The sequence below is a fragment of the Rhipicephalus microplus genome, unplaced genomic scaffold, assembly GCF_043290135.1.
Source record: "Rhipicephalus microplus isolate Deutch F79 unplaced genomic scaffold, USDA_Rmic scaffold_14, whole genome shotgun sequence".
NCBI classification, from domain to species: domain Eukaryota; kingdom Metazoa; phylum Arthropoda; class Arachnida; order Ixodida; family Ixodidae; genus Rhipicephalus; species Rhipicephalus microplus.
In genome coordinates this window covers 27,603,066-27,623,154 of record NW_027464587.1, presented here as the reverse complement: position 1 = coordinate 27,623,154, position 20,089 = coordinate 27,603,066, and the positions used below count along the sequence as shown (strand labels likewise).

At 46.4% G+C, this 20,089-nt stretch overlaps 1 protein-coding gene across 1 annotated transcript; it reads right to left on the bottom strand.

Annotated features, from left to right (window-relative positions):
- Positions 1–3,005: 3,005 nt before the first annotated feature.
- Positions 3,006–15,470, bottom strand: LOC142784430 (uncharacterized). The gene is made up of 2 exons (XM_075882799.1): positions 15,286–15,470; positions 3,006–3,431 (listed from the first exon to the last, which is right to left on the bottom strand). The coding sequence occupies exons 1-2, from the start codon at positions 15,443–15,445 to the stop codon at positions 3,142–3,144; spliced, it is 450 nt and encodes a 149-aa protein (XP_075738914.1). The 5' UTR covers positions 15,446–15,470; the 3' UTR covers positions 3,006–3,141.
- Between the last annotated feature and the right edge of the window lie 4,619 nt (positions 15,471–20,089).

The window sequence follows — 20,089 nt, the reverse complement described above, 5'->3', positions numbered from 1 at the left end:
AACGCCTCGGGAAGTGTTGAGTGAGCGGTGTGGTGTAATTGAGATAGGTATGTTTCCAAACGATTCTAGTTTTGAGAGGTTTTCGTACTGGCTCTGACTTTTTACCTCGAGGAGGAGATCCCCACTGGCCATTCTTGTAGCCTGGTAACCTGGTCCAAGTGTAGTGGTGAGGCATTTGGAAACAACGAAAGGCGAAATAGTTCTGGCGTTCTTTTCAGCGGTTTCACAATGGATTACATGGTAGCGGGGAAAGGTTTCTTTCGGTTTGCTGAAATACTTGCAAAAGTCTTCGGTGCGCCCTCTCTTCGGGAGAGGACGATCATGCAATGGAGGGAGAGAAGAAAAAGCCATAAACTAAATGTGAGTTCGGCAGCCATGCCAGCCGCCCACCATGGAGCCCAACACGGGGACGTGACAAGTCCTAAATATATATGAGGCATGTCAACGTCAGCTGTACACAGCCGCTATAACCAAATGTATTGTGCCCAAGACAGAGCACATACACAAGGTTAACCCTTGCCGCCAGGAAAAATCGGAAGTAAATGGAAGAGAGAAGAAGACAGGATAGATTTAAAGACGAGAAAAGACTAAGATGTAGAGAGAGAGAGAAATAGGAAAAGGCGACTACCGATTTCCCCTGGGTGGGTCAGCCCAGGGCTGCCGTCTACGTGAAGCCGGGGCCAAAGGGGTGTGTTGCCTCTGCCGGGGGGCCTTAAAGGTCCAATCACCCAGCGTCAGCTCAACCCCCAGGATCCCCTTTTCCCCGCACATGGCAAAGCCACGCACGGCTAGGCGTGGGAGGGAGTAGAAACTCCCCCGTTAGCTCGGGTCCGTGGTGTCGCTACACACCAAACGCCTGCTTTAACAGGCGCCCCTGCGGGGAGGAAACCAACCTTAGCGTAGATACAATGAATGATAATCTGACGAGTATCATTAGGGAGTGTGCAGTGGAAGTTGGAGGCACGGTAGTTAGACAGGACATTGGCAAGCTTTCTCAGGAAACGAAGAATCTTATTAAGAAGTGTCAAAGCATGAAAGAGTCTAGCAAAACAGACAAAATAGAACTGGCAGAGCTTCCGAAGTTGATTAATAAGCGTAAGTTATTCGATGTAAGAAGGTACAACATGGATAACATCGAACATGCTCTGAAAAACGGAAGAAATGTCAAAGCAGTGAAGAGGAAATTCGGGATAGGCAAAAATCGGATGTATGCACTAAGATACAAAGAAGGCAAAATAACTACCAATATGGATAGGATAGTTAAAATAGCGGAGGAGTTTTACAGAGATCTGTACAGTAGCCGGGACAACCACGAGCTTAATACTATAAGAACTAGCAGTAACCCAGATGACACCCCACCAGTAATGATAGAAGTCAGAAAAGCCTTGTAGAGCATGCAAAAAGATAAAGCTGCTGGTGAAGATCAGGTAACATCAGACCTGCTGAAAGATGGGGGACACACAGATTGTGCAAAAAAACTAGATACCCTGTTTACAAGGTATCTCCCTACTGGAAGAGCACCAGAGTCTTAGAAGAATGCTAACATCATCCTAATACATAATAATGGAGATCACAAGGACTTGTTGAATTACAGGCCGAAGAGCTTGCTCTCCATAGTATAAAAGCTATTTACAAAGGTAATTGCTAACAGAGTGAAGAAAACATTAGAAATCAATCATCCAACGGAAGAAACAGTATTTTGAACAGGCTACTCAACAATAGACTACGTTCATACTATCAATTATGTAATAGAGAAATGGTCAGACTATTGCCAACATTTGTACATAGCCTTCATAGACTACGAGAACGCATTTGATTCAGTAGAACTATAAGCAGTCATGCAGACACTGTAGAATCAGGTCGTCGGTGAAGCATATATAAATGTCCTAGAAGAAATCTACAGGGGGATCAACTGCTATCATAGTGCTTCATAAAGAAAACAACAGAATACCAATCAAGAAGGGCAGGGGGATACAATCTCCTCAATGCTATTTACCGCGTAATTCAGGAGGTTTTCAGAGGCCTAGATTGGGAACAGTTAGGGATAAGAGTTAATGACGAGTACCTTAGTAACCTGCGCTTCGCTGATGACATTGAATTGCTGAGTAACTCAGGGGACGAATCGCAACTTATGATTACGGAGCTATACAAGGAGAGCAGAAAGGTAGGTCTTAAAGTTAATCTGCAGAAAACGAAAGTAATGTACAACAACCTAGGAAGAGATCAGTGCTTCAAGACAGGTAATGGTCCACTTCAAGTTGTACAAGATTATGTCTTTTTAGGGCAGGCAATAACCGCGGAGCCGAATCACGAGATTGGAGCAACTAGAAGAATAAGGATGGGGTGGAGCACATTTGGCAAGCACTCACAAACTATGACAGTATTGTGCCACTATCGCTCAGAGGAAGGTATATAACAGCTGTATCTTGCCGGTACTTAGCTACGGAGGAAAAACCTGGAGGCTTACAAAAAGGGTTCAGCTTAAATTGAGGATGACGCAGCGAGCAATGGAAGGAAAAATGATAGGTGTATCCATAAGAGACAAGAAGAAGGCAGAGTGGATTAGAGAACAAACGGGGGTAAAGGATATCATAGTGGAAATCAAGGGGAAATGGACATGGGCCGGGCATGTAGCGCGTAAACAGGATAACCGCTGGTCACTAAGGGTAACTAACTATATTTCCAGAGAAGGCAAGTGGGTCAGGGGGAGACAGAAGTTTAGTGGGCAGATGAGATTAAGAGGTTTGCGGGTATAAATTGGCAGCAGAAAGCACAGGACCGAGTTACCTGCATAGCATGGGAGAGGCTTTTGTCCTGCAGTGGACGTAGTCAGGCTGATGATGATTATGATGATGACGATGATGATTATGATTATCATTACAATAATGATGATTATGTCACAGGAAACAAGCGCTCGAACAACGTATAATAAGCGGAACCCCACGCAAACAGGCACAGCACATCATCACAAATACTTTATTTGTGAATTAAGGTTTCTGCGTGGTCGGTTCTGCACACGCAGAACAATCGGTCGTGCACTGCATGCCTTGTCAAAGTAGCCCTGAAGAAAGTGTTGCTAAGACGCATAGCGGTAATCATCGTAACAATGATTAGTCGAACATAAAACGCAACTCCAGGGCTTTATACTCCGTGTACATCCGCCATGTGTCTTGCGAGCGCATGTCGCATCATGTACGAACGGCGACACCGACGGCATTTTAAGGGCTTCCCGCGCTTGTGGGTGACGATGTGTTGTTGCAGCCAGTCCAAGGTTTGGTAGCGGCGCCCGCAAACGGGGCACATGAGAGCCTTGCCCGTGCTCTTGCAGTCACCACCTTGCTTCGCCGGGGCATCTGAGGTGGAATCGGTAGCGACCGGAATGACTTCCCCTTGTGGCAGCACGGCCTCTGGCAGTGGCTTTATTCCCACGGCTGCAATGATCAAGGTTCGTGTATCCTGGATTACTTTTCTTTCCCACTTAAGTATCGCTGAAACGCTTCTTCCAGCAGAAAGCCGGAATAGTTCTTGCGGGTGTTAATGAATTATTTAGGAAACAGATCCCCACATCTCCTCCAAACAGTAACCTGTCTACTTGTGTAATTCAGAACGCTTGCCGATTTTCCCATCCAGAATCTGCTTCGGTGTGGCGTGATTCAGGTTTCGTCACTTCCTTGTCTCGTGTGGTTGACGACTCACGTAACAAAGAGGTCACGTTGCCTGCGCACCCGGCGTGATTACTTTAGGTATCGGCCTGTAAAATAAATTACGAATATCTTGAATGATGTGTAACTTTCTTGATGTACAAAAATTAATATAAGACACGGAACTAATTTTTTTGCGTAAACAAGGAGCCTCAAGTGAATATTTTAAAAGGTAAGTAACGAGCATTTTGAAATTAGGCACGCAAACGTCATTTTAGTGGCTGCAAAGTATCTTCGCCTAGAAAAAGCGTTCGTGTGCAAAATTTACAATAACATGAATGTCAGAACGTTTATTGAAAGTTATTATGGAAAAAATAAGCCACGTAAAGCAAGTAAATTAACATATACGATTTAATGACTAACGTTTAGATATTGCCAATGAGCAACTTTCCCCAATAAGTCAGCTGTCCTTATTCATTTTGAATGAATTTTCATGGTTCCTTCAGCTTCAAGGTACTCAGTTACGAAATCCGTGGCCCGGTTGCCGCTTGATAACCTTGTAGCGCAGAATCAATAATAGTATTTGGGGTTTTACGTGACATTAAACCACCAAACGAAGAACAAGTTTTTATCTTACTTGGTATTCAAGCTACAGCTATGTTTTAAATAACTAAATTATTACAAATTCAGTGAGCAGGAGCGCAGCCAATATCAATTAGAGAGTTATAACTTTGCAACATTCTGCTATTAAGACTTTAGCCTATGGAAGCCGGTACAAGCATAGAACACCGATGTGTTCCTTTTTTTTTTACTTAAAGCGCTGGAGTGAATATGATTTGTAGAACCATTCAAACAACATTTCAGGTTCAAGGTAATAAATCTGGTTTAATATAAGTAGGCGCGCTTCATTTTGTTCCCCATCTCTTGTTTTCTGTAATTCACGTAGAACGCGCCTATCATTAGAAATTGGCGCGCACTGTCAGCACAGATGGCGTGCAATACGAACATATCAGAATCTCTATACACATTCCCGAACTTTCTCTACACTGACCTAAACTCTCTAGAAATTACTAAATTAGCGCCATTTGTGTCAGTGGGCAGGCTCCTTTCCATGCAGTTTGTAACCTTGGTGGTGCAAGCGCCATCTAGTCAGTCTCCTTTTTTTTTTGCCTCCACGACGACACTGGCTTACCCTCTACTGTGCGGCGAGAGAGGGTACGCCTAGGTGTGCATGGGCGGGCTCGACACTTTCCTCCGCTAGAATAGACTCGGGTTCGGCTGCGGCTTGCGTCCACGGAGTTTTGCTGGACGCTGAGGGGCGCTGCTGTTGCTGCTGAGAGAGGACGCAGGGGCGAAGGGGTGTGGTTGGCACTACTTTTGTTTTTTAGGAACTTTACAGCGAGCGCTATATGCGCGCTGTCGAACTTGCAAGATAGGTGAAATCTTCGGCTGCGCGTACTCAAACCTTCGCTGTATCCGCTGGCTTGAAATCTCTGTTTAGGCCGTGTTCGCCGATTAGGGTTTGTTGTTGGTGGTGTTTTGTTTTTTTTTTACATTGTTGCTGCCAATGACTGATTCGTCGCTGTGTGAACCACACAGTGGCGCGCATTCATGCTAGTGACGTAAAAATGAGCTACACCTTGTGGGGGTGCTGACACCCTCTGTAAAGTTGTTAGCGCCGCGTGGCGCAAGTGTCTCGCCCAAGGCCATATTTCGAGGGTAAAGACCGCCGTACGATAGATGGCGTTGTGTTCGCGTTGAGTTCAGTTCGGGCTGTCAAGGTGGATCGACGTGTTTTTTGAGCGCTCCGGATCGACTGCGCCGATAAGTGTTTTTGCATGTTTTGAGCTTGTCTTTATAATTATAAGGCAGCGGTTGAAATCTTCGTAGCACTTATTTTATGGTACGGCTTTTTCGGGGGCCAGTCACCAGGTATTTATTAGTTAGTGCGGGTGTGTGTCTTTGAATTTTTTTGTTGTTTTTTTTTCTTTTGCCACCCCGTGGGGGAGGTGCGCGTACATTGAACACGCAAATTTTTGTAGTAGAGCTTAGAATTTTTTTTTCTCGTAGCACAGGGCTCGAGTTTAGTAATTATCGAGTGTAGGGACAATTGGTGTCAGAAAGGCATGGTTAAAAGACTGTAAAGTGTTCAGAATGTGGAGTGGGTTTGAAAGTGGACCCAAGCATAGAAGTGGATGGAGAAGAGGCTGACGCGAAGTGTAGGCAATGTGAGGTCGAGGAAAAAATGGAGAAAATGATGGTTGCCCAGAGTGAACTGCTGATGAGAATCGCCAAGCTCGAGACTGAGTTGGCGACAGAGCAAGAGAAAACGAGGGCAATGGGAGAAAGACTGAAGTCCGCCAAGGAAGCGCTAGCGAAGCTGAACAAAGAAGCGACCTACCGAGAGAACAGTAGAGAACCGGCAACCAGAACGGTGGAGAAGGAAAAGCAAGCAAGTTTGGAAAAAACAGGTTTAGCCGGTTCAACTGTCGCAAGGCCCAGCTTCAGCGAGGTAGTGGTGGGGCAGGGAGGGAACAAAGCAGCCGGCGTCACAGGTGCAAGTCGCCCCCAGGTGGAGAACGCTCCAGCTGAAAAGTCGCAGCATGTGATAATCGCCGGGGACTCGAATTTAAATCGATGCACAGAAGCCATCAAAGAGAGGGTAAGAGGTGACAAGAGGGTGGCAGTAGGGGCGTTCCCAGGACGCAAGCTGGAAGCAGTCATGAGGCAAGCGAGCGCAAAGCTCAAAACGACAGCTGATAGACGAAACCTAGTGATAATTTCAGGCGGTTTAAACGATGTCCTAAATGGAGATGCAGCAGGACTAGCAGCCACACTGGCAAAAGGCGTCGATGACAAGCGCGCCACTTATTCTAAGGTACAGGTAGTGATATGCATGATACCGGAGGTACCGGTGCGTGATAGCAACCTGCAAAGAGCGGTGGTCAACGCAAACCAAGAGATATGGCGGATGAGTCGAGAGAAAGGCTTTGAGGTGGTGGAAATAAACAGAGAGGTGCATAGTAGGTGGGGGGGGGGGGTTCAGCGAGACAGAATTCACTTCGATGGGCGGCTAGGTCATGAGGTGGGTTGGCGACTTGCAGGACGCCCAGTAGCTTTTTTGGGGGGCAAGCGAGCCCTTCGGGGTGCAGGATAGCTAGTAACGAGGAAAACAACCAGGGAGACTCTTCGACAGGTGGTATGGACAGATACAATTCCAAAGTGGCACCAATATCTAAGATAGGTAGAGTCCGGGGCATAAATAGACGTAGCCACGAGCGCCGAGCCAATTCAGACATAGGGTATATTAACATGCAGGGTGGTAGGAACAGGCTGAAGTGGGAAGAGATAGAAGAACAGCTAAGGGAAGAGAGGCCGATGGTATACGGTTTTGTAGAAACACATCTCAGGGACATGGAACAACCTCCGAACAATCCGGACTACGCGTGGGAATATTGTAATAGAACAGAAGGCAGCAGAAAGGGGGGTGGTATTGGGGCATTCATTCATAAAAGCACAGACTGGCAAAGGGTCAAGCAGGAGTGCAAGGAACATTTATGGCTAAAAGGGAAAGTGGCAGGTCAAATGACACACCTTGGTTTCGTGTACTTGTGGACGGGAGCAAAGGCCAGAGAGGAAAACCAGACAATGGTAGAGTGTATATCAAAGGACATTCAGGAGTTAGGAAGAGAGTGCGAGATAATTATACTAGGAGACACGAATGCGCACATAGAAGATATAGATGGGTATACCGACCCGACAGGCAAAATGATCATGGATATGTGTGAAAGGCTTGATTTGATCATTTGCAACAGTACCGAGAAGTGTGAAGGGCAAATAACATGGGAGATAGGAAGGCTTCAGTCGACGATAGATTATGCACTGATGTCACATAGGATGTATGATAAGCTCAGGGGAATGCACATAGATGAAGGTGGCTCCAGAAGTCTGGGTAGCGATCACAAACGTATCAAGCAACGTTTTGGAAGAGGAGTGAAAGTGGGAAGGAGACAAGACGAGCAACTACAGAAAAATTTTTATCCAGAAAGGCAAATTGAAATAGCCACTAAACAAATTGAGAAAGTAATCACGGAGGATAATAAGACAGTGTGGACATACACGAATCTAATAAGACTCTTTGAGCTAGAGCTTGCTAAGACGCGTGACAAGTCACCCCGGAAAAGAAGACACAAACCCAAAAGTTGGTGGGATGAGGAAGTTAAGAGAGCCATAGCAAAACGTCAGGAAGCCTCTAGGGAACACAGACATGCTAAGTAGCGGGGTGAACCGACAGATGATGTTGAAAGAAAATGGGCAACCTTTCTAAGCTGTAGAAGGGATGCATTCCTTCTGATCAATGAAAAGATTAGAAGGAAGGGAGCTCAGTGGCTGGCAGAAGTACATAAAAAGATAGAAAGGCAGCTGCGAAATTTTGGAACCATCTAAACTCCCTAAGAAATGAGACGAGCCTAGAGCAGAGATTTATAACTACAGCCCAAGGTGCTAGGCTAGAAGGGGACGAAGCTATTGAATATATAAGAACAAAAGTGACAGAAAAATTTCAACAAAGAAGTACTTTATGCACCACAATAGACGAGGACGAATCAAGTGGTGCAATGGCTCCATTTTCACAACAAGAGTGGGAAAGGGCTGAAAAAAGGGTTCCTAGTAGTACATCAACAGGCGCAGATGGCATTCCAATAAGGCTGATAAAGACATTAGGTCCGAAGTCTAAGCAGGCTTTGAGAGAGGCAGTGAGCACAATAATAATCGATGGTGAAGTTCCCGATGGATGGAAACTTAGCAGGATGAGCATGATCTATAAAGGAAAGGGGGACAAAGCTGACACAAACAACAATCGTCCTATAACAGTGACATCAGTGGTCTACAGGTTGGCGATGCAGATTATAAAGGAAAGACTGCAGGCGTGGATAGAGGATGAGGGGGTGCTGGGGGAACTGCAGAATGGGTTTCGGAAACACAGGAGGTTGGAAGACAATCTGTTCTCACTGACGCAGTGCATCGAAATAGCAGAAAAGGAACACAGGCCCCTGTGGCTAGCGTTTTTGGATATCAAGGGAGCGTACGATAGCGTGGTTCAAGAGGAATTGTGGGGAATGCTGGACACACTAGGCGTGGAACATGTAGTCACTAATCTTTTAAAGGGTATCTATAAAGGTAACAAGGTAGTTATAAAGTGGGAAAAACAGGTATCCAAGCCTGCAGAGCTAAAACGGGGGCTTAGGCAGGGGTGCCCCCTGTCATCCTTATTATTCATGATGTACCTACAAGGATTAGAGGCAAAATTAGAGGGAAGTGGACTGGGCTTCAACCTCTCTTTAGTCAAACAAGGAAAACTTATTGATCAGGCACTACCAGCATTAATGTACGCAGATGATATAGTGCTAATGGCCAACAACAAGGAAGATTTGTAGAGATTGATGGACATCTGCGGTAATGAGGGAGATAGGTTAGATTTTAGATTCAGTAAGGAAAAATCAGCAGTCATGATTTTCAATGACAACGAAGGTAGTGAGCTTAGAATACAGGAGGTCACGCTAGAGATAACAGATAAATACAAATATCTGGGCGTATGGATAAGCAATGGGACCGAGTATCTGAGGGAACACGAAATATACGTGACGACTAAAGGTAACAGGAATGCAGCAGTGATGAAAAATAGGGCACTGTGGAATTACAATAGGTATGATGTTGTGAGAGAAATATGGAAAGGGATCATGGTTCCTGGGCTGACGTTCGGCAATGCGGTCTTGTGCATGAGATCAGAAGTTCAAGCAAGATTAGAAATTAAGCAACGTGGAATAGGTAGGCTTGCTTTAGGAGCTCACGGGAATACACCAAATCAGGGAGTACAAGGTGATATGGGATGGACATCATTTGAGGGCAGGGAAGCTAGCAGCAAGATAAAATTTGAGAAGCGATTGAGAGAAATGAAGGAGGAGCATTGGGCTAGGAAGGTTTTCAGCTACTTGTACATGAAGAATGTCGATACAAAATGGAGGAAGCGAACCAGGAAGTTGACTGCTAAATACTTAGAAAACAGCAGGTGGCCAAACCAAAAAGAACTATCGGTTAAGAAGAAAGTGAAGGAAACGGAGACTCACATGTGGAGAATGGGCATGATTAAAAAGTCCGCACTAGAGATTTATCGAGCTTTTAAGCAGGAAATTGCCAAGGAAAGAATCTATGATAATACTCGGGGTAGTTCTCTACTGTTTGAGGCAAGGACGGGAGTACTGCGAACCAAGACATATCGGGCCAAATTCGAAGGGGTAGACACAGTGTGCAGTGCGTGTGGAGAGGAAGAAGAAACTGCCGAACACTTGATAATGTTCTGTAAAGGGCTTCACCGTATAGTTCAGGATGATGGCACAGAGTTTTTCAAAGCACTGGGGTTTAGGGACCAGGAGGGCAAAATAAACTTTAAGCGGGTAGACTTAACTAGAAGGAGGTTATCTGATTGGTGGCTAAAGTCAAGGCACGAGTGAAAATTAAACTCTTCACTGCAAAGTACGAATCCTCAAACTCTTTTTTTAAGGAAAAAAAATATAGTTTTTGGTTCATTAGGTATCACGGCTTGGTGGCGCTAGCCACCGCCCGATCTAAAGGGTACAGCCATATCCATCCATCCATCCATCCATCCGTATCACTGTTGGTAGAGTGGTAGCACCGGCGGTGACCCCTGGCGGAAGGCAGCCCTTAGTGGCGAGCGAGAGTTGAGCGAGTCTCTTCTGCGCGTGGCAGCTGCCGCGAACGGTTGTCTCTCGCGGTGGGTCTGCCGTGGACGGCACCGCGGGCCGCCTTCGGTGGGCCCACGTGGTGAGTGAAGCGGTGGCGACGCTAGAGTGTACTAGAAGTGTTGAGTGGCGTGACTGCACCTCGCCGCCTTATCCCTTCCGCGTTGCCCGCAGCGGCGGCACTGCAGTCGAATAGTACTGAAAAGCCGCGCTCCGCGTGCAGGAACGGCTTTGCGCTTCGGCTCCTCCGTCACTCTTTCTTTATGCAGATTTTTCGTACCTGCCCATCATTCATGCCTAGCACATAATTTCATAGGCCTTGAAGTATGACACGCCAATCTACTGAATTTGAGCTCCATAAAAGCCCTTGTGAGAGATTGAAAATAATTCCGAAAGGGTATGTCTTATATTGATTTCTTCTCTATTCACTCTTTCTTCGTTGGTTAGGCGTCTACAATATTCAGAATAACTGAGCCGATTTATTGGAAGTTAGCTGTGCTCAGAAAGCTGCGAGATTAAAAACCAAATACTGTGTCACACGCACGCAGACCCAGAAAGCCTGAAGTAAAGAGGAGAGGGGAAGGAAATCTGAACCCCCTGCACCAAGAAATTATTTCGTAATTAAACTATTTAGGGTATGCTGAAACATTTACACGCATTCAGAGCGACCACCAAGTGCCAAAGTAAGGTGTTCTGCTGCACACCCCACCCCATAAAAAAAAAGAAATCTGCCATGGGTAGTCCTGCGCCATTATTTTACTGTTGGCGAAGCTGAATATGACGTGTCTCTACAAATGTGCACTGTAGATTTCATTTCACTTTTTCGACAGCTCGACGCCTCATGAATATAGTTCAAGTCTAACATAGTCGGACGAGAAATGCACCCACCTAAAAATAGTAGCTCTGCTAAGGGGGCATTGCGAGTATACATATATATATATATATATATGTGTGTGTGTGTGTGTGTGTGTGTGTGTGTGTGTGTGTGTGTGTGTGTGTGTGTGTGTGTGTGTGTGTGTGTGTGTGTGTGTGTGTGTGTGTGTGTGTGTGTGTGTGTGTGTGTGTGTGTGTGTGTGTGTGTGTGTGTACGTATACAAGGAAGACAAATTTCTTAAAACAACATGCACCACAGCCTGCCTACACTTTTGACACTTACACTACGCTTATAGGGCAAAACATCGTCATAAGTTTGCTCGCTTGCAATGGCGTTACGCCAATCAAATATTTGCAACGCAGCACAATTTAAGCTATCTATACAAGATGAGAACTGGTGAAATAAATTTAGGCAGATTAACAGATGGACCATATATACAATTGACACTTTAATATATTTGTGTGTTGTTTTAATAAGTTTAATATGTAGTAAACCTTTCGGAAAGCAATATTTATTATTTTCCGCAAAGCTGGCATGACAATACAAAGTCGTCACCGATTAACGTTATGACAGCGTTACTTATACTCAGGTTTCTCGTGAAACGATCGAGCGCATGTAGGCTCATATGAGGAACACTGTGCTCTGGATATCATAGAGACTGCCGAAAACATGTGCCTATGATGTACTCACGGTTTTTATAGATCTCCCCTCTTTGTAGTTCGCCAGTAGCCACATATGATGTAACGCAGCTCAAAGCGCTGAATGCGTAAGGAGCTCGGCGGATCCGTGCATATTCCGATTGACATTTTTTTTTTCTTTTTTGGGGGGGTGGGGGTGGGAGCGGGGCTTAGCAGGCTTTTCAAACAGTGAGTGTACCGACGCAATTTCGGCGTGCCTGCATATTCACTCGTGCACCATAGCGCCTAGCAGGTTCGTTCACTGATAGAGGCTCAGAAACGCATTAAACGCGCTAAAAACGAGCATTTACACGCTTTCGTGTGCGCGTGCGCTCCCAATGCAGACGCTCCTGAGATCTTCAGTACCATGGAACTTCAGCGCCACCGCTACTGTCACCCGCAGGAGGATTAGCCGAGATGCGGTGCGGCAACCTCGGTCACTCCACTGCCCCTTCTAGTACACTGTAGCGACGCCGCCTTTTGTGTGCTCTCGTGTTATGTTGTTTGAGTGTTTGGTAATTTTGTGTAATAATGACTTGGCGTGTTGACAACGATTTATGTATCATTCGGTGGACGATATCATCGTTATAAATCAGTTAAATAAATGTATGTATGTTGTTTGGTTTGTAACAACCGTGTCTACTGTGTCCGTTCACTCCAAGAGCAAGGCGTGGCGTGCGCTCGCCTCGTTGAGACCCCACAACCTCGGCGAACTGCAGTGCTTCGCCATCGGTACCAGCAGGAGCAAACGTAGTTCCAATCGTACCACTAACGATTCGGCGTATACAGACAGAAACACACGTGTCTAGACAAGTGAAGTGCGTGGCCATCGACGCTGTTGCCCGCAGCTGCTACCTCCCGTAAGCTACCAGCGTCCGCTCACGCTTGAATTCTAGCAAAATAACCCAGCATGCAGTATAACTATGTTACGTATTATAACAGCATATGCATTTACACATTTTGGCACTAAATGACAGCTAACGTGCTTGGTTTGGTGCACTAAACAAGTGCGATTCCATCGGTACTTTTTTGTATCCAAGATGCAGGATGGCAACATTCTCCTCGCCTCCCCTTCTAGTCACTTAAGAAAGGAGAGAGAGAGTGGCAGTGAAATGTCAGCCTCGTACATTGATATAACAGGGAGTGGGGTGCGGAAGCTCGAGGGAGTGGTCGCAAAGTCAATCCCACGTATAACCATTCTGAGGGAGGGAGGGCGCTGGAAACAAATTTCGCATCCCCTCCCCCCTTTTGAAGAAAAGCCCTGCGCACACATATGGTGATGCTAATTAGTCAGATTGCTAACTGATAATGCTAATCGGCTCGTGGAGGTGACACCTTGAAGGCTTTTTGAAGCTTCAGCCCTATAGTGAATCCTGAAAAAGAAGAGTTCCCCGATGTCTATTAGGCTCCATAGAACACGCTATGCTGGTGCACTTCAACGTTACATTTCTGTTCAGGGAGGTTCATTGAAAGCCGGTCAGGAAGCTTCATGAGCAACCTTTCGACCAGCTTCACGGCACCATAGAGCGGCTCGGCATCAGCTGCTTTAACCCATTTGATATATACTAGCAGCTTGGCAATCTCTGTGCAACGATGGTTTCCACAAAGCGAACGGAAAGCTGTACAGATTGTGTCCCTCACATCATCCCCCCCGCCCCACCTGCAGCCTCATTCCATATTATAAGCCATAAGTGACACTGAATTCCACATTATGCCCCTTTCAGGCAATAGTACAATCAGGCAGAATGAGAAAATAAAAATTAAAGACGGCTTTGAAATAACTTCTATTTTCGTGAATATTGCGTTGTCGGCCACTATACGCTTTGCTGCTGTTATTGCACTCGATGCAACGTTAAGCCGAATGTCGATGAGGACACTGTCACCGAAAATTTTCATTGAAAAAATGCGAGCACCAATAATTATAGCTGCTCAAACTCTGGCTTTCCTGTCGTGAAATGTTTATCTTGCAGAAGCATTTTGCCTCGTGGGAATTAGTTTTATGCGAAGCATTCGGCGAGTGATTGCCTACGCTGCATTTTTTTCGCTTTCAGCCGAGCATTACGAAGTTGTTCGACTTTTTTTAGTTAGTGTAGTAGTTATGCGCACATCATGGGCTTAGAAATAAGTGGACTGAACTGGTATTTAAAGCTGCTTGAATATGGCTTGCTAAATCTCTCTTAAGTATAGCTTGCTAAATCTGAAGACTGCAAATGCAGTGCTTATAAACTGCTATAAAAACGGAGCTAAGGCTGGAACCACAACAGACATTGCGTTGAGATTACGCCTGCTAGGGGCATTTCTCCAAAGCAGTTTTAAGCCCTGGCGTGGCTTTGATAGAATTCCAGATTGCCACGTAGAACGTTTAGTTTCTATTCCTCCTGAGACCCTCACTTTTATTCTATGCATTATTGTTCAACGCTGCGATCCCGTTTCTTTAACGCTCTTGCATTCAAAATACCAATGCCTCTTCTCGCCGTTCCTGGGTAGATATAAACAGTCAATCACCACACCAATTTCGGCGTGGGAGGGCAAGAGGACTTAACGGTATAACCCTTAGTCCTCAGGCAGCGTTGTAGAACTCGTGACGAAGTCGGTCTATTCATCAGACAAAAAAGTCTACTGAGCTGGAACACGCGAACATATGCTTTGCACTCTAGAAAAACTTGTTCTTCCTTATCTGAGCAAGATGTAAGCCCAGATTGCTCGAAAATACGTTTTAGGAGGTCACTTTCACCTACTGAGTGGGCCTGTTCGGCCACCAGCGCTTTGAGAGTGGCCAGAGCTGGCCTGAAGTCTGAACTGAAGCGTTCTTAGACATATTGTATAACTTCTTAAGAGAGTGTTACCATACATACTCGCGGGTAACTTTTCCTGGCAAGGAAAAAATAGCCACGAATGCAGAACTTCTTCACTGTACGAGAAGTCGTCTGGTTCGGAACACGCTTCGTATACCACTGGGGAAGTTATGGCTGCGTGCAATCAGCGTTTCATTTCGACGCAGATGACGCTTAGCGTTTCAGGCATAAATAAAAGATGCGACTTCCTCATGCGCGCAAGAACGCAACGTGACTACCGGATGAAGTAAGCAGAAATGCAAGTATCACACTGGTGTGCGCTGCATGCTGTCTCAAACAGCCACGTATAGAAAATCTTTTTTCTAATGTATTTTTCATGTATCATGCAGAAAATACGGGAACGATTCCGAGACTATGTTCATTATTACCAGGATAGTCAAGATTTCTTCTGTATATAGCATTCGCTTCGGCGAGTGTATAAAACATGAAAGTTGCAGATGGTTGGCTGAGAATTGATTTTAGAAGTGCACTTCGCCATACTTATCGCTGCATTCGTTGGTACGGCTGGTGGGTCTTTCGGCTCGACAACAGGACGTCCCAGGCTGCGCGTCTTCTCCGATGGCGCAGACTCGGTCTTGGGACCAGCGGCAGGCACATACTCGGGGGTCGGAGTCGAGTTCGCTTCAGACGTCGTCGCCATTCGGGCTCTGGCACCGTCTCTCCTCCGTGCTTCTTTATCGACGACGGGACACTACGACAATGAGTGGCTGCGTGCGGGGTACGTGTGAGAACAAAGGCTCTGGCCAGTGCAGACAACACCGGAAGCATGGCGAGCTCTCTTCGTAGGATCAGGTGCACACCGCCGGATGCCCACGCAACGCGATGCTCCCCAGACGCCAGCCAGCATGATGCATGGTACACCGTTACAACGGTGCCGCTCAGACACACGAAGCGAATTCGTGGCTGTCATTTCTGTACACCTTGAGAGGGACTGTCGCCTTTTGCGACGAAGCCTACTGAAGAACTACTGGTGGGCGAATGTACTATGTCAATATACCGCTTTCTCCTTTTCTCTTCAGGGGGAATTCTATTTTGGCTGCTCACATCACGTGCACGTGCACCAAAATTCAACTGAACGCGCGAGTGCTGACTGAGACCGCTAACACCCGCGTGACCAGCAAGTGCGGCAGCAGAAAAAAAAAGAAGTGCCTTTCGATATGTTTTTAACCCATGTCTAAATAATGGCTTAGACAAAAAAGCACTTTTTCGAGCTACTCAAGCCAGTTTTTTCCGTGCTATGCCGAAGAATCGCCCTTTAGAGTCATGAAAATTGCCTATTTGAGGAATATTTTCCAGCGAACATTGACGAAAGTCCCAGCATATTTCCCTGCACAACAGTACTCATTTCACACACACACAAACCCAAACATACACACACACACTATAATTACACGTGTCTGACGTACTGTTGACATTTAAAATCATGACTAGCCCCTCCACCACCGCACAACAAAGCATGACTTTATTGATTCATGTACCGTTGCTACACTTTACATTGTGGGCTTTAAGACTAACATCAATAGTGAACTAGAAATCGCTCCGCGTAAAAAAAAGAAATATCAAGGCCTATATATATTGTTACGGAGCGAAGTAAAGGAAGAAGAAGGACTCAAGCAGCTGACAGGCGCACGAGTGTGCCAATCAGCCATTGTGACTCTTGTCTGTGGGTTTTCCTCAGTAAATGTATTTTGTACAGAAGTCTCCAACCCCATAACAATATATATGCTTGCGGGGTGCATGCGCCACAACCCAGTACAGCAGATGAAGGCGCACTGTGACCGCTATTTATTGGTCGTCAAAGGAGAATTTAATCATTCCTGAAATTCTCTTGAATATCAGGAAGATTCCCTTTCTCCCTTTTGCTAAAAACGGCATGTGGAAGTTACTCAAGTAGGGGAGAATTTCCTGCTGGCAACATCACTTTCTTAAGTGAATAAACAGTCTTCATATTTTCATGTAGGGATTCGCCCTTATGGCAACGTGACTTCCATCCCAAGACACTATTTATGCTGCGATATGGTTTGGTCAGGTGGTCAAATGAGGTTAAGAAGTTTGCGGGTACAAATTGGCAGCAGCAAGCACAGGACCGAGTCACTGACTGGCGGAATATGGGAGAGGCCTTTCTCCTGCAATGAATGTAGTCAGAGTAATGATGATGATGATGATGATGATGATGATGATGGTGGTGGTGATGATGAGGATGATGATGATTCGCGTGAGGATAGTAACCGTCATATGTCAGCAAAACTAGTTGAGCTCACTCAGACTTACGCATAAAACGTATATTTAACTCAAGGCTCACTCGCCCTCAGCGTCACCGAAATTGTCACCAGCTGGACTAATACTCGCCAATTTATTGCTCATCCAGACTCACTCAGACTGACGGCTCAATCTCAGTCTGAGTGAGTCGACTAGTGAGTCTGCTAGCCTAAAATAAACTCTTACGATCATCGTTTTAGTGCTCCTAAACAGCAATCTATCATGCAATCGGTGCTGCTCTTGGCGCCTTTTGATAGTATATTAGAATACAAGTCATGATTGGTTGCACACCAGTAAGGTCAATTTTCTTGCGATGACAACGTAAGATATATTGATCAAGCATGTTCCTACAATTAGAGGCAAATGTGTGTGGAAGGGGGGGGGGGTCAAGCTCTCCCCTCTCATGAAAATTGACGCCTCTGATCAATAAGCACTGAACTGGTGTATGAACGATACTGCCTGAGAGTAGCTGTAATTATAAATATGAACCCAGATAAGGCTGATAGTAGTGCTGAAGATAAGTAGATAGACTAACCATAAAAACAAGATATTCAGAATTCCCTTTCTTCAATATTAATTCAAGTGACCCCCCTCATCCGGCCCTGTTCTATATATATATATATATTGTCGCGACGTCAAGAGAGAGGTCGTACTCGAAGACGCTGAGAAAACAGCAGCGGGTCGGTCTTTTTGTTAACCGCGTGAGAGAGAGTTCCTCATCTTTCTCGTTGTTGCGTTCTGCATAAAAGCGTGCAGATGCGCGTATGCGCTGTCGCCTTCGTCTTTTTCGCGGGACGCATGTGACATTTGCCTCCCTCCAAAAATGGCATCGTCCCGATGCGCAGCCAAGGCACTCTACTTATAAAAACGCACATATGCACCGGCACGCACAGGACAAACGAGAGTTGGCTGGACAAGTAGGGTTTCATCCGGATGACATGCACGATTTCGGGTGAGCAGTTTCGGCGACTGGAACTGCAATCGCCGTCGGGAATAACTTCGTAGTTGATGTCATTCAATCGTCGGGTGACTCGATATGGGCCAAAGTATCGTCGTAATAGCTTTTCTGAAAGTCCGCGTCGACGTATTGGGATCCAGACCCATACCTTGTCGCCTGGTTTGTAGGTTACCAATTTATGTCGTAGGTCGTACCGTTTCGCATCTTTGTGTTGCTGGTGACAAATACGCACGCGGGCTAGCTGTCGGGCTTCTTCGGCACGCTGACCAAATTCTTCGGCGTCAGCGTGAGTGTCGTCACACTCGTGCGGCACCATAGCGTCCAACGTTGTAGTGACTTCGCGCCCGTGTATTAAACTAAACGGCGTCATTCCGGTAGTTTCCTGCCGGGCAGTATTATAGGCGAAGGTCACATAAGGCAAGATTTCGTCCCAGTTCTTGTGTTTTGTGTCGACATACATGCAGAGCATGTCTGCGAGGGTCTTATTAAGCCGCTCTGTTAGTCCGTTGGTTTGTGGGTGGTACGCCGTTGTTCTCCGGTGAGCTGTACCACTGAGCCTGAGAACCGACTCCAAAAGTTCTGCCACGAACGCAGTTCCTCTATCCGTGATGAGAACTGTTGGAGCACCATGCCGAAGGACGACGTTTTCTATGAAGAAATGAGCCGCTTCTGCTGCTGTGGCCCTCGGCATGGCTTTAGTTTCTGCGTAGCGAGACAAGTAATCAGTGGCGACAATGATCCATCTGTTCCCTGTGGTAGAAGTTGGGAATGGGCCCAGGAAATCCATTCCGATTTGGGCGAATGGCTTTGCTGGCACTTGAACGGAATGTAATAAGCCTGCCGGCCTGCCGTGTGGTGCTTTGCGTCTTTGACAGTCGGCACATGTTTGGACGTGATGTTTCACAGCAGCAGGTAGGTTAGGCCAGTAGTAACTGTTTTGCAGACGGGACAATGTTCGAGTGTAACCGAGATGACCAGAGGTGACTTCATCATGGCAGGCTTCCAGAATTTCTTTTCGCAGTGATGCAGGGACGACGAGCAAGTATGGGCTGCCGGTGGGAGAAAAGTTTTTCTTGTATAGGACGTCGTTCCTTAAACAAAAAGATGGCACTCCTCTCGCAAAAATTCGCGGCACGTCTTCCCGTCGTCCTTCTAAGAAATCGATAAGCGAAAGCAGGTCAGGGTCACGGCACTGCTCTTGTGAGATAGTGGCCGCGTTGATGACTCCCAAGAATGCGGCGTCCATAGACTCGTCATTAATAGCGGCAGGCTCAACGGGTGACCGCGAGAGACAGTCTGCGTCAGTGTGCTTCTTCCCTGAATTATAAATAATGGTCATATCAAACTCCTTAAGCCGAAGGCTCCAGCGTGCTAAACGGCCGGATGGGTCTTTCAAGTTAGTGAGCCAGCAAAACGAGTGGTGATCACTGACGACCTTGAATGAGCGGCCGTACAGATACGGTCGAAATTTGAGAACCGCCCAAACCACGGCGAGGCACTCTTTCTCGGTAGTCGAGTAGTTCTCTTCCGTGCGAGAGAGAGCTCTGCTGGCATAGGCTATCACTTTCTCGGAGTTATCTTGCCATTGTATCAGTACGGCGCCCAGGCCTACATTGCTTGCGTCGGTGTGAAGTGCTGTTGGCGCTTCCTGGTCAAAGTGCGCCAGAACCGGAGGTGTTTGGAGGCGTTGGCGTAATTCGTTGAACGCTGTTTGTTCCTTTTCGCTCCAAAGAAAGGGGACATCCTCTCGTGTGAGCCGCGTCAGAGGCGCCGCAATAGACGAAAAGTTGGCGATGAATCGTCGGTAATAAGCGCAGAGGCCTAAGAAGCGTCTCACTGCTCTTTTGTAATGCGGTGCGGGAAACTTTGCGACAGCGTCGATTTTGCCCGGGTCCGGTCGAACACCTTCGTGGCTGACCACGTGGCCTAAGAAGCAAAGTTCGTTGAAGCCGAAATGGCACTTCTCTGGCTTTAAAGTCAGGCCAGCCGAACGTATAGCTTCTAGAACTGCGAATAATCGACTTAGGTGTTCCTCTAATGTAGCTGAGAAGACGACAACGTCGTCTA

What these genes read in the sequence shown, in the direction of transcription:
- LOC142784430 (XM_075882799.1), bottom strand. Translation starts at nt 15,445, where the DNA reads ATGGCGACGACGTCTGAAGCGAACTCGACTCCGACCCCCGAGTATGTG. An exon ending in ACCAACGAATGCAGCGATAA is followed by an intron (nt 3,432 to 15,285) that starts GTATGGCGAAGT and finishes TGATCATTGCAG; the next exon opens with CCGTGGGAATAAAGCCACTG.